This window comes from Dasypus novemcinctus, chromosome 9 (assembly GCF_030445035.2).
Source record: "Dasypus novemcinctus isolate mDasNov1 chromosome 9, mDasNov1.1.hap2, whole genome shotgun sequence".
NCBI lineage: Eukaryota > Metazoa > Chordata > Mammalia > Cingulata > Dasypodidae > Dasypus > Dasypus novemcinctus.
The window spans coordinates 27,723,141-27,737,298 of NC_080681.1; the positions used below are offsets into that span (position 1 = coordinate 27,723,141).

General features: G+C 34.0%; 1 protein-coding gene across 3 annotated transcripts in view; it reads left to right on the forward strand.

The window, feature by feature from the left end:
* The window catches only part of DPYD (dihydropyrimidine dehydrogenase), a 982,193-nt gene that overhangs the window by 231,092 nt on the left and 736,943 nt on the right, over positions 1–14,158 (forward strand). For all 3 annotated transcript variants that reach the window (XM_058303142.1, XM_058303141.2, XM_058303140.2), the window contains exon 4: positions 11,296–11,383. In XM_058303142.1, coding sequence (XP_058159125.1) covers positions 11,296–11,383 — 88 coding nt within the window. The remainder of the gene's footprint in view (positions 1–11,295; positions 11,384–14,158) is intronic.

Genomic DNA, 14,158 nt, shown 5'->3' on the forward strand with positions numbered 1-14,158 from the left:
TTTAAATCGTCATGGGTCCTTAGAAAATGAGCGGTGATAGTGCTAAGCAGAAAAGAAAATAACTTTGCACCACCATTGAGCAAAAAAAAAAAAAAGAAATATGAGAGCGGTATATACATGACTGACCTTGCTAGGAAATACAGTATGCCTAGAACCATGGTCTCCACCATCACTAAAAATAAAAAAAGGCTGATATTGGGAAAGGAGTTAAAATAATAGCAAAGCAGTGTTCCCAAACACTCGAGGAAGTGGAAAAGCTGTTATTAATTTGGGTAAATGAGAAGCAGTTAGTGGGCGGCAGTGTGTCGCAAGTCATAATATGTGAAAAAGCGCTTACTGGAACCAATCAATGTCTAGTACTAAGGTACCACTGTAATCTCCTTCTGAGTAGATCAACACCAAAGTCAAGGAACCCAACCATTTCTTATGGAAGAGAGAAATTGAAGAGAGACCAGAAATAAGAGTCAGCTGTTGCAGTCTAGTGTAATAATTGCTCTGATAAAGGAAGCCACAGGATGCTATGGGAGAGCAGGATGGCAAGAGCCAGGGGCCTCCGTGAGCGACACCTGAGCTGAGTTCTAACTTGTGCTTGAAGGGTGTATCTTCAGGAAGTAGGGCATGTTGGAATGCATAGAAGTTTAAAATTCCTTGGCCAGATTATGGAGCTACAAACAGAGCTCTGGGAGTGGAATAGGAGTTGCAGCTGGAACCTTAGAAACGAAACTGGCAAGAGCTAAAGTTCATAGGTCATTTTGCACCAAGAGAAGTTTAAATCTTAGATCGGATATTCTGTGGAAAAGTGGAAGGTCTTTAAGCAAGACGATGTCATGATCAGATGCATGTTTAAAAAGATCTTCAGGACTGATTAAAGCATTTTTTAAAAATTTGTGCTGAATAAATTTTTCCTTTTAAATGGAGTAATATGCACAGAGTTAGATAAGGAAAGCGAATGCATATTTAAAATTTAAATTAGCTCTATATGTGTGCGTTTACATTTTATACTAAAAAAGAGGGAGCAGCATTATTTTTTCTGTAGTAAAACTTTTAGATAAACTTGTATGGGCACCCTACATGAAACACAACAGTTCCTAAAGGAAGGAAATCCAGATATAGCTATTGTTTTCTCTCCAAATATTCTTTCAACCTTTAAAATAATTGCAATTACTATTGCACTTATTTTTTTTTAAAAAGCTGACTATAAGCTCTATTGAAACTTTAATATGAATTAAGTCCAATATATTTTTAAGTCACCATCTTCCATGTAAGTTCTAGAAAAATGTCCTGTCCACCAGCACAGAGATTAGAACATACCACTTTTTGATTAGTAATTTTGCATTGAATTGTTCTAAATGCTCTATAATACTTAGCTAAGATTTGGATAAGTTTATTTGTTTCTAAATTTGATTCTGGAGGAATGCTATCTTATAATTTTAAGGCCAACTATTTTCTTCCATTGTTGTTTAACTTAATGAGTTACTCCATAAAACTTGTGCTTTCATTCACTCTTTATTTCTTTAACCAGACCTGACCCTTTGTTCTGTTAACCTTGTAAACCGTTAACTACTTAGAAGTATGTTTCATTTTGGTTATCCAATGAAACCCTTAACTGGACACTTTGGTTCATGAGAGAAGAAAAGAGAATATGGGAGCATCATGTATTTGCTTTTGCCTGGTCTATTCATATGACCAATGTAAAAATTACTAATTGCACAGCATAATGTTGTTTTAGTTACCAGCTAACATATTTTTATTACTTTTAAAATTACATAGGTCATACTTGCTCATGCAAAAAAACCCATATAGTATAACATTGTAAAAAGTAAAAAATTCTCTCCCTAAACTTAGTCCACACAGTCTTTAGGGATATTTATAAATTAAATAAATATTATTTTAAAAATCAACATATACCATAAATTTAGGAATTGTATCATAATACATTACCAATGTTACTTAAGGATTAAATTATTTGACTTTGTTCCTCCGTTTAGTAGAAAAAAGGAGCAAATCTATATGTCATTATTACCTTTATTTATTATATTACTTGCAAATAAGTCATAAATATACAAATTCTTTAGTTTTGAAATATACTGAAAACTGCTGCTAGAGCATTTATGAATTTTATGTATATATTACTTTTTTGTTACTTTTGCTAAAGGGGCTTCACTGACATTAAGGTAGACATACAATAGGTATTTCAAAACTTGAAAAGATAGTTTGCACAGCAGATTAATATTCTCAAAAAGACAATGTCTTTTTTCTTAGAAGCTTCGAAGGATTCTCCATATAAATCAGAGAATTTATTACACTACTAGGGAAATAGTGGAGGTGAATTGTGATTATTTTTCAGTGCGAAAGCTATAATAAAAACTGTCGGTACAGTCATCCAGTTCCATCTAAGGTCCTGGAGGATCAACGGTATATTCAGCATCATGTAACAGCTATCTAGATTGTGAAGGGGTCCACTATTATGGTAAGCAATAATGTGCTGGTTTGAAAAAAAAATTACGTATGGCAGTTTAGAGTTACATTACAAATGGTAGGTTGAGCTACACTGTACTGTGCAGCTTGGGCTTTTGAAAATAGTTATGTTGTAACTAAATGTGTAATTGATCCTTCTTATTGGTATATATGGTCACTTGTATATAAACTTATCCAAATTAAAATGGCAAATGAAATATAGATATTTCCTTGATTATGAACACTTATACCTAATATATACCATATTTATATATTGATAGCATATTTTGTCTGGAGAAAGTGCTTTCCCACCAGAAGGATAGAAAAGACTTTGTTATCATCTCACCAGGTGGCAGTGATTGAAAAGGGGAAGGGAGGAATATGCCTGACCTGGACATTGAAAATGCAGAAGACTAAGGAGATATGTGGAGAAGGGATGAAGCCAAACCTCTTTTATCACTTCAGTTCTCATATTTGCCAATTGCATCCATCAGATACTTATTCAACCATGTACATACATTCATAATAAAAATCAGTTATGCTTTTAGTTAGAATGTAGCCATTTTTAAAAAATATAAGCTTCACAGTACATTGTGTAATCTAACCTTCCATCTTGAATTTAACAGATTTTTAGAAGAACAATTTTATATCATACCATTAGCATGGAGGCATGATCAGAAGCCTTAAGAGGAAAATATTCCATATAAATAACACTGTATCACTAATGAGATTGATATGTTGTGCTCAGTGGTTTGAGTTCTGAAGAAGTATAGTGACTAGCTCAAGAATTTTCCACACATTTGAGCACTGATGTATAGGTCAACTACTACTATAGGTGCTCAGAATCAAAGAAGTATTATAGTCTTTGCCCTGAAGAAATTCACAAACTATTTTTTTTTAGTGAATTGCATTAGGCAATAAAATTTCTCCTTCCTTCCTTCCTTCCTTCCTTCCTTCCTTCCTTCCTTCCTTCCTTCCTTCCTTCCTTCCTTCCTTCCTTCCTTCCTTCCTTCCTTCCTTCCTTCCTTCCTCCCTCCCTCCCTCCCTCCCTCTCTCTCTCCTTCCTTCCTTCCTTCCTTCCTTCTTTCCTTCCTTCCTCAGCTTAAATGTACATGGTTCAGTGACAACTTCTATGTGGAATACAGAGAAGAAGCAAATATGCATCCAGAATTTTCTCTCAATATTGCATTCCTTTCGCCATAAATCCTACTTGTCCTTCAACCTCTCTGTTGAATGTTTGTCTGGGAAGCTTTCTCTGATTCTCCTGAGATGGAAATAATTTTGAATTTCCAAAATGGACACTTGAATTTCCACTTGAATTTCCAAAATGGACACTTGAAGCATATGTTTATGTTTATCAGAGATCTACTATGTTTAAGATATGTAAATAACTGTAAAACTACCCTATGCCTCTTCACTGATCCCCCCACATTAAAAAAGAGAAAACACTACGTAACTTTCAGATCATTTTGAGGATTATAGAGAATGCTTGTTAAGCAACTAAAGAAGTGTATACTCTTTAGTATAAGGGTATGCTTTATTAAAATTCTTATAACAAATCTATGAAGTGCAAATTATTATTCCCATTTTCAAATGAAAAAAACTGATTTCCAGAGATTGGGTCACTTGTCTAAAGTTTTAAAACCAGATATACGAAATCAGGAATTAAATATGGGCAATCAAGCTCTAGAACCTGTACTCTTAACTTCTATGCTGTACTTCCTGAGTTAATACATTCAAAGGCTTTAGATAGCAAGCACATTTGAGCTTGCTTATATTAATTAATGTAAGCATTCACATATGTCTGGATACATGCACTCACACACTACATATGTGAAGTATTGGCAGATCTTATAAGGAACCCTAGGTTCATGGCTTATCACTATTTATCTTATTGCTGCAAGGCAGAGGAAGCTCTTTATCTTACTCTTAAGTCTAGCCATTGTTCTCAGTCCCTTTAAGGACTCTCCATTCCCACCATCTTTAAAGGGGATAAAGCATGGCTTCCTAGGAGAGTGTTGCCAACAAGACCATCCCTCCAGGACATAAAATGAAGCTTTTATCTGTAGTCTCTGATACTCTTGATAAAAGTATACCTCTGCTGTAGCTGCAAGTGGCAGTGATAAAATTATACCAGAAACTTTAGTGTCTGTCTACAGGGTCGAAAATCATTAAGTAAGTATTTTTGTTTTTTCTCTATTTACTGACCTTCCTGGAACTATTTTTGTCTTATTGACATACAGAAAAAACAAACAAACAAAAAAAAAACCACACACACACATACAAAATCTGATCAATACTTAATCATTACTTGTTATATTAGAAATATCATAACCTACTTTTATTCCATTTCAGTTATTCAGTCTATAAGTCACTATGTTGTACTTTGTTAAATAAATTCATTACAGAGAAATTAGTGATGAAGCTCTCTTCCTTCATGGCTGTAACCTACAGTGACCTCATTCTTTCCCATAACCCTCAGCATAATCATCAGTACTTCTCATTTGGCAATTAAACGTATTTTCTTTTTAGTATTTTGACCATTGTTGTTTGGTATTGTTATTTAAATCATATTTTATTATTTGCTATTTCAATGTATAAAATCTTCTGAAGCTTTAAGGACTAACTTTACTTCCTCTGGATGGGCTCTCTTCTCTTTCATATGCATTATTTCTATCTTGTACATATATCCAAGATGTGTGTATTTTCTTCCAATGAATCTTCCTTCAGTTGTTAATGTACACTGATTCTGTCACATCCTTCTTATTCTGCTTCTGTACACCAAAAGCTTATTTTCCACATCTCATCTTCTCTTTCTAAATCTCTTGGAGTGAAAGAAAGAGAAAAATATAAGTTTGAGAGCAGCACTTCTCAGATACTTGCTCATGTTGATACTCTCTGTGTTCAATAAATAGGACAGTATGTTTGTATAAAAATTTTCAAAGGTGATATGTACTAAATATTTATGGAGATATTCACTTGCTTGCAGGGCAATCATATGTAGGTTAATTTGATTGCATGGAGGTTTTCATATTGTACTTAATTTCAAAAATTAAGTATATGCTAATAAAAGAATATCTTCCTAACACAAATGGCTAAACCAAAGTTGTTTAAAAGTTGTAATTAAGTTCTCTTCCTAGTAATGGCATACGAAGAAGAGTACAGTAAGTGCTAAAAGTAGAAGGGCAATGGGTTGAGTTAGTAAAACTAGCCATTAACGCCCAGTGAGTCTTAGACAAGTCACTTCCCTTCTCTTACAGAGCTTTGATGACTTCTAAGATTGAATAAGCCTTAGAAGTTGTATAATATGGTAAATGTGTAACCTTTTCATCTTTACTTGGGGAGCCTCTTGAAGATATCGTTAAGACTAACTACCTTTCACCTGTTTCTTTGAACTGGATTTAGACTGCAGGAGAGATAGTACTGGACATTTTTCTAACTGTGACTTTTTAGCTGCCTCTTTCTCAGTACTCAGATTATTCTCACAAGCAGGGCTGATGTTACCAAGGGAAGCGATAAATAGGACACCACCTTTTAAAATTCTAACCTGTCTTCAGACATGGATTGGATAGTACTGAGTGCAGTGGTAAATGTATTCTAGTAGTTTATCTCAGCTGTTTTGGCCACTGGTCTTGTTATGCTTTTGGAAGATTACTGGTGCCTCAATCCTCTCATTTTCACAATGGAGAGAAAGTAGACATTAATTCTGAAGAATTTCTTGTATGTGAAGATCAAAACTGAGTATTGAATTTAACTTAAATCCTTTCATTTAATTCAAAATATGCAAAAAGTACAAAATATGCATTTTTTTTGGCTATTGGTAGAGAAAACCAATAATTATGTGACTCAGACTACAGAGAAGGTTGTAGAAAAGTTTTAAACTATGTATTTATTCCCAGACTTATGATCATTACCCAACAAAACATTTTCAACTTCAGTTATGTGAATTGTGTACTGTTCTAAATTTTCTTCTCTTGAACTAATTTGAAGGATCACATGCTAATGGTAATTTCTAGTAGATAAATACCTTTATTTAAAAATAGTTGTGATATTAACTTGTAATGCATGAATATGAAATTGACTGGTGTGAACATGAAATTGACTGGTGTGCACAATATTACAAATTCAGGTACTTTTAATGATGTTGCCGTAGCTTTCCAGCTGAGCAGAATGTAGGAGCTCGGCCAACATGCATATTAGAAATATTCAAAGTCAGTTCCAAATATACTTAAACTGGTAAGAACCTGTGGTATAATCTGGGAACCAGAGTAAACGTATGTAGGAAGGGCTGTTAATAGAATATTGAGGGATGCAAAGAGATATTTAATAGTCAGGGAATTATTGGAAGCTGAAGATAGCTCTTTTCTGTTAATTATGATTGGAACATGGAGTTAGTCACATCATATTTTAAAGATACCAGCTGTCTTTCTTAGGCTCTTTAATTATTATGGGGTCTGGCACAAGGGATGACAACAGTGGAACTCAGTCACATGTACAATATTTCCAGCCTCCATTTCTTGATTCCACATTCCTTCCATTCAACCTGATACTCCATGCTGCTTAGTTTTCAGTAGGAATATTGCACAGTTAAGGAAGAATATTAGATATGCACCTAACTAGACTGGCACTTATAGGGCTGGGAAGTTAGGTGCTGTGCCCATATGCTGCATCACAATTAGGTAGACATTCCAAATGAAGGTACTGAACATTGAAGACCTGAGGAAATGCAATATTAAAATTGGAAAATAATTTTAAATATAAATACTACCTTGCTGTGTTAGATTTGTGTAGATTAATTTATTTTAGATCATACGTAGCCTGAGAGAACAATGCTGATTTGATTGAACCAAAGCCTAGGAGAACTAAAGTCTAGTGAAACCAAAGAAAATGCAACATGAGGCTTTAAGGTGTTAAATGGATTTATATGACTTTTTTTTTTTAACTCAAAGAAATTAATTTCGTCATTTGTCTCATGGTGTAGAAAATAGTCTGACTAGCACAGGTTAAAATCCCAACTGCCATGGATGTTCATCAATGAAAGAAGCAGGCATCTGTTCTCAGAAGTGTGATAAATGAAAAGCTGCTTATTTTTGTAATAATTTTTGGTGTCATGCTATGGAATAAAACTGTCCTGCCTCACCGATATTTGAGGGGGGGGGGTTGCAGAGAATCATGCCTTTCTTGCCCTAGAGGAATATCCTGGATAAATGCTTCCTTTATCTGTTTGTGTCCTTTAAATAGAGGTATTAAGATTTCCATACTTTTTTATGGTCATGCTGAATCATGAAAGATTAACATTTATTAAGGACTCTATATTTTGCTTTTAATGAAATCCATTGATATGCTTTTTATTAAATATGTGAATGAAAAAAAGTTCATCACTAGTAAAACATCTGAGATATTTCATTGCCTTTAAAAATAATGTAATATATTCCTCTTAGTATAACTGTAATTATTCAGGCATTATATAAATATTGCATACTTGTTTATCTAAATCAACTTTTGTCTCTTATAATACATTTAAAATTAAACTGTGTAATAACAGAATAACTGAAAGACAGGAGGAGAATTAAGTGACTGAAGATAAAAACAAGTTTATTTCAAATGTTACTTCTCAGGAAAAATTTATGTGAAACTGTGGCTTACCATAATTGTTGACATAGTCCCCTAAGTACTGTGTCTGTGATTTTTCTTGGTATCAATCATTTAAGGTAATTTAGGTAATAACATTCTGCCATGCATTTCTGCTATTGTATTTACACCATTTGCCTACATCATTGTAATGCAGTACCTTTCTGATTTGGTACAGTAAATGCACTCTGTAATATCTATTATGGCATGGTCAAAGGATAATTTATTGTCAAATAGAAAAATAGGTCAACACTAATGTCACTTGATGATCAAACCCCCCCTCCCCCCAAGTTTAATAAAACATCTCACCAGTATGCATTCCAGTGCAGTGGTTGATATTTTATTAGGACTACCTGGCTATAGCAGTAGTGTAATTACTGAGCTGTCAGAGTGATAAGTGGGATTAATGGCAGCCTGATGCACTTTAGTCTGCAGAGCGCTTAGAGAATTGCAAGATGGTATTATTATCAGAGTCTGCCCATTCTGGCATATTCATGGCGCCAAAGAAAAAAGAATGCTACAATTCAGGTTTGCGTTGCCCTGCCTCATTAACATCTGACATTTCCAACAGCTGTTATTTGTGAACTAGCTCAATAATAAAAGGAGAATTATTTGGTAAAGAGGCTTAATAACTACAACTAAAAATCTTTACATTGTGATTGCTGTTAAGTGAATCTGTTTATGTTGAATTTAAGTTTTCACTGGAAGAACAGAAAAATACACTACGCATTAATTTGTCTTATTCATACCTGCCGACATTATAACTCCAGCTTTTAATTGCCTTATTATTCAAGTTGGATGTTACAAAAAAAATCAGAAACTGTGTGGCTTCATAGGGATAACCAGAATCTACATGAAATAAACATATTGTTACTTTATTCTTGTGGAATGGCAGATACTTTTTTAACTGTTCAAATGGTTTTTAAAATAAATTAAAGAATACTTGCAATGACGTATTTGTAAACTTTTAGCTATTTTATTTGATCATATAATAGGAAATCCTTTTGAGCCACTATTGATATTCAATATATTCATTGATGTGAGGGTAACACATGTACCATAAGTATCACCACATTTCAGTACTAAGGACCAAATAGACCATATGTTATATTCTTTTTGTATTGTTTTGCAATGTATGCTACTAATCTTACTTGCAAGAAATTCTTTTTTGAACTCAATGGCAGCTTTTCAGGGAAATAAAAAAACACATAAGAAATGGGACATTAGAAATTCAACCAAATAATAGATATGAATCAAACAATGACATTTAGAGAAATGGTAGGGAAGAGGTTTAATGACTGCATTTCAGAGAGGACAATTGAGTATGAAAAGCCTTTGGTACTCATTGTGTAAAATTTAATCTAGAGAGAAGGCTAAGGGCACAAACCAAAGAAAAGAGATCAGATTTAAAAACAAGATATTAATTAGGTACTAAGAAATTGGTTCAGATAGTGGAGAGGACTCTTCTACTAACAAAAGAATAACAAGGAGACCAGCATTATTTTCATGAAGGAAATGAACCAAGGTTTTTACCCATAGAAGTGGATAGAAAATGAACCAGCTAGTCACCTTTGCCACTTAGCAATGTAGAATTCATTCTCAGTGAACTTCTTGGAGAATTCTGGTCTTCTGACAGATGTGACAGTAGTATATCTTCTTAAGTTGCATCTTTACAGCCTAATTTCTCTCTACTCCTATTCTCACTTTATGCTCTAGCTAGACCAAGTTCCGTTGACATACCGACCCTGTCATTTTCTTTTCTCTTCAGCCCTTGGCTAATACAGTTTCTATCCTTGGAACATTCTTCGGACTGGCTCAAGTCCACTCTCCTTGGCGTCCCTAATGTCTGGTCATTCTTTAAGCTTCCATTTAAGTATTATTCCTTTCACAGAGCCTTTCCCAACTCTTTCCCTCCAGGGCTATTGTCCCTCCTATGCCTTAGCATGCTGTATTTCACCAAAATTCACGTTGATCCCACTGGACTGCGATTACCTTAATATCTCTGTTTTCTCTAAATTACACGTTCCATGAGAAAAGGACTATGGTGTACTTGTTCATAACTTTTATATTCTCAGATCCCAGGGTCTGCCATGTGACAAGGACTCAATAAATATTTGTTAAATGAATGAATAAATAAACTGATACATAAGTTAATGTACAAATATGGGAAGATTCTAGCCAGTGGTTTTAGTTGTCCTGAAGTAGTAAATATCAATTTATAGCTCTCACATATGTGGGAATCTTATATATCAGACTCACCTTAAGTACTTTTTTCCAAGATGCAGATTCCTAGATCAGTAACTCAGGCTCACCAGGGCCTTGTCTGTGGAATCACCTGGTGTCGTTCTTAGGCACATTGTAGTTTAAGCATGTCTGTGGTCAGTTCCCCAGCAAGCAGTTTCTAAGATGAGATCAGTATGCGGGAAGTTTATTTGGAGATCAACATTTGTAGAGGAGAGGAGGATGCAGAGCTGGGCAGAATGTTTCATAGTCACAATAAAGTCCCCGTTGGATCCCTGTAAACTTACTTGTTCCCATATGTGGCCAAGGGGCTGGCCTCTAACTCTTCTCGCTGGCCTGTAATTAGGTTGTGATCCTCTTTCCAGGAAAGAGGGTATGACCTTGGTTGAACCTGTTCTCTTCAGCTGAGGGCATAGGAACTTTGGTCCAGAAGGGGATGGAGTTGGGCTATGCATAATATTGTCCTCTACACAGTCCAATTGCCATGTTTATGATATGTAGGTGGAAAGACCTCAGAAAATTGGAGGGAGAGGGAGGAAAGGAATGAAGGAAGAAGAAAAGAGGTCCTACCTTTGCATTTGTATAGCAATTATGGTCAACAGGAGACACAAATCTTTTATCATAAAAGACGGAATGTGCATTGTTAATGTAGCCAGGGTTCAGGATAAGAATGTTACGGTAAATAAATGAACGATGTATCTTACACAGGTTTGCTCCACTTAAGTCTAGAAGGAAGCACAAGGAGGAGTTGTTATTAGCCAGAGTGGAGCTAACTTATTCCTCTCAGGACAAAAGGTGAAACACAGAAAACACAGATAATATATTTCATTTATTGCCTTAAAAAAAAAGTGTAATTTTATTTGTTCTTACTAGACAATTATGCTGAATAGATATTGGGTAGAGAATACACAGAATATTATTTGAGTTACTTTGTAGTTGCCTTAACCCAATTATTTTATTTCCTAGATGCCTGAAATGTGTAGATGCTCCCTGTCAGAAGAGCTGTCCAACTAATCTAGATATCAAATCATTCATCACAAGTATTGCAAACAAGGTAAGTTCAGAATTAGCTCTGCAAATGAAAATTAATAACAGCATTTCATCTCTCTTATTACCTGTGAATAAAACAAAGCTTATCTTAGTAAATTTGGTAAAGCTATTTATAGTATTTCTATAGGAATTTGAAAATGTGGCACATTTTATTTATTAGGCTCTTCTAAGTTGTGATATGATTAGAATAAAAAGGGGGTATTTGTTTTTTATTATTTTAAAAATAATTTGTTTTAATTAATGACTTTCTAAAGCAGGACATTCACTGAATAGATAGATTGACTGTAGTTTAAGCTTGCTAAATGATTTTAGATTTTCAAAGAATTTAAAATTTGTGAAATATCATTGTTTAAAATTTTTGGAATTCAGTCTGGCTCATTGAGGCACTTGATTAAGTGATTAAGGGAATCAAGTTTTTGATTGAGTGATTGATTAAAGGAATCGAGTTTTTCCTTTTTTTAAAACTCAAGTTTTTAAATATTTGTTAATTCATAAGGACTGACAGAGCCATAACTAAAAATACAAAAAGAAAACACCCCAAAGAGAAAACATGCTTTTATGAACATGAGTAGAACAAAAATTTTGATCTTTAAAAGAGAATCTTTTTTTTACAGAGTTTAACATTAATGTTATAAAATGCTGCAAAGATCCAGTAAGTTCTCCTTTTACAACCAGGTGCTTTTTTAGATGTAAAAATCGTTTCTTAATAAGATACTTATAGAAAAACATTTCAGGAGAAACACAATTAACAAATTTATGTAGCTTTAGGAATTCAAGAGAATTAAAGGTTATTACTGGGGGCAGGGCCAGGGTGGAATTAATCTGTATGGTCAGATTTATTAGGACTTGAAGAGTGAGTTGAATTTTTACATTGGCCATTTATTGTGAACCCTCTTTACTCTCACTAATAAAGGAATGATAGCATTTGGCTTGCATGGTTGTGGTATGAGCTGAATAATACTCGCATGCTAAAATGTTTAACATGGAATTGCTCAACAAATATATGTTGATGTGGAATCATTACTTTACCTACTCATTCAGTATAATAATACTATAAAAGTGATTGCTATTTATGTTGTTTCTTCATTTTTAACACATGCTATCTGCCAAACACATTGCCACGCAAGGGAAATAGGGTACTTCTGTGTCCTGCCTTTTCCGAAGTTCGTAATCTATGAATGAACACATACATTTTTAAAACAAGTCAACAAGCAGAAAAACAAATAAACAGAAACTCTAAACATAATTCAATGTGGTCAGTGCTGCAATCCATGTAATTCAGAAGGAGAATTCCATGTGAGGAAAGAAAGCCAGGGAGGTGAGAGAGGACATAACAGGTTTTGGGGAACAGTAATAAATTCAGTGTGGCTAGAGTAGAGCCTGGATTACTTGAAGAAGAATGATGGGAAAGAGAGAAGACAAGTGAATTGGGATTAGGTTATGAAAAATTTTGAATGCCGTGCTAAATAGTAGGTACTTAATCCTTTAGGATAGGAAATCCTCAGTGGTTTATGTATTTTTTGTAATTAAGAAGATAAATTGAGAAAAGGGATCTCATTTATTAACTTCCTAGTATCCCAAACATCCAGGACCTTTGTCTTATAATTGAAAACAAATCATTTATGTGAAACTTTATAGAAGCTTATTTGTTTAGTAATGACCCCATCAGAAAAGAAGTGAAACAAAATGCTCAAAGTTTGAAGTTAGTGAATATTGTGGCTAAAAATGTATCCAATGTAGTGTTGCTGACATTAAGCCAGAAGAGCTATGAGAATTATGATGGGCCATCTTGGAAGATCTACACTAACTAAATTTTCCCTAGGTATTCCCAAATTCAATATTTGTTCTGAGATTCTAATTAGTATACACTCTATTCATTCAAGGTCTGCAGAATTTATAAAAATAAATGAATGAAAGGAGAAATGAAGAAGTAGTGTTGTTTGAACATTTATAAATTATTGAAGCAAGATTCAGAATCATCTATATTTTAGGAAAACTTTGTTTCATTATTTTTTCCATACTAACTAATGAAGCATTTTATTTAAGTATTTAAGTAAACAGATAACCATGTGAACTTAAGATATTTAGAGATATTGTATCAAAAATATAATCTTTTGTTGAGCATTTAAGAAACTCTATTGTATGTAGTGTTTTGTTGAAGAACCACTGTAGCAATCATAAAAGGTCAGAGTATCTTGTTCTTTAAAGCCTGCAGCTTTTTAGATATTTACCGACTGTGTACAATGTAGGCTGTTCCACACTGCTCTGCCGGTGGACCTCAACTCAGGAGGGGGTTTTTTCCAGGTTGAGAGGGTAATTGAATCACCAGAGTCAATGAGCCTTGTGCCTCTTTGAGAAAAGGATGTCACTTGTGTTGTATTGTGTTAGGTTTCTGTGATTCAGTAGAGTTTAGGCCAGTACTTTCATTCTTTATTTTCTTACAAACTGGATTACAGCTCTAGTTTCCAAAGCTACACTCAATTCTATTGTACCTCCTCAGTCAGTTTTTCTCTGTTTCTTTCATGCAGGCTGTTGTTTGCAATTGTATCTCTCAATTGGAAGTACACGTTTCAGATTCATCAAACTGTGAATACTGGCTTATATTTCTTGATAGTTTTCCTTTAAAAACATTACTTTATATTAGAAGCATGAAGTCAATCCATAAATATGAAACAAGCATGTTTTTAAAAGTACTTGATTCCATGATCCTTTATTTTAAACAATAGAGATAATTTATCTTTTCAAAAATGTTAGTAGTAAATCATTAGCTTTTCCACTA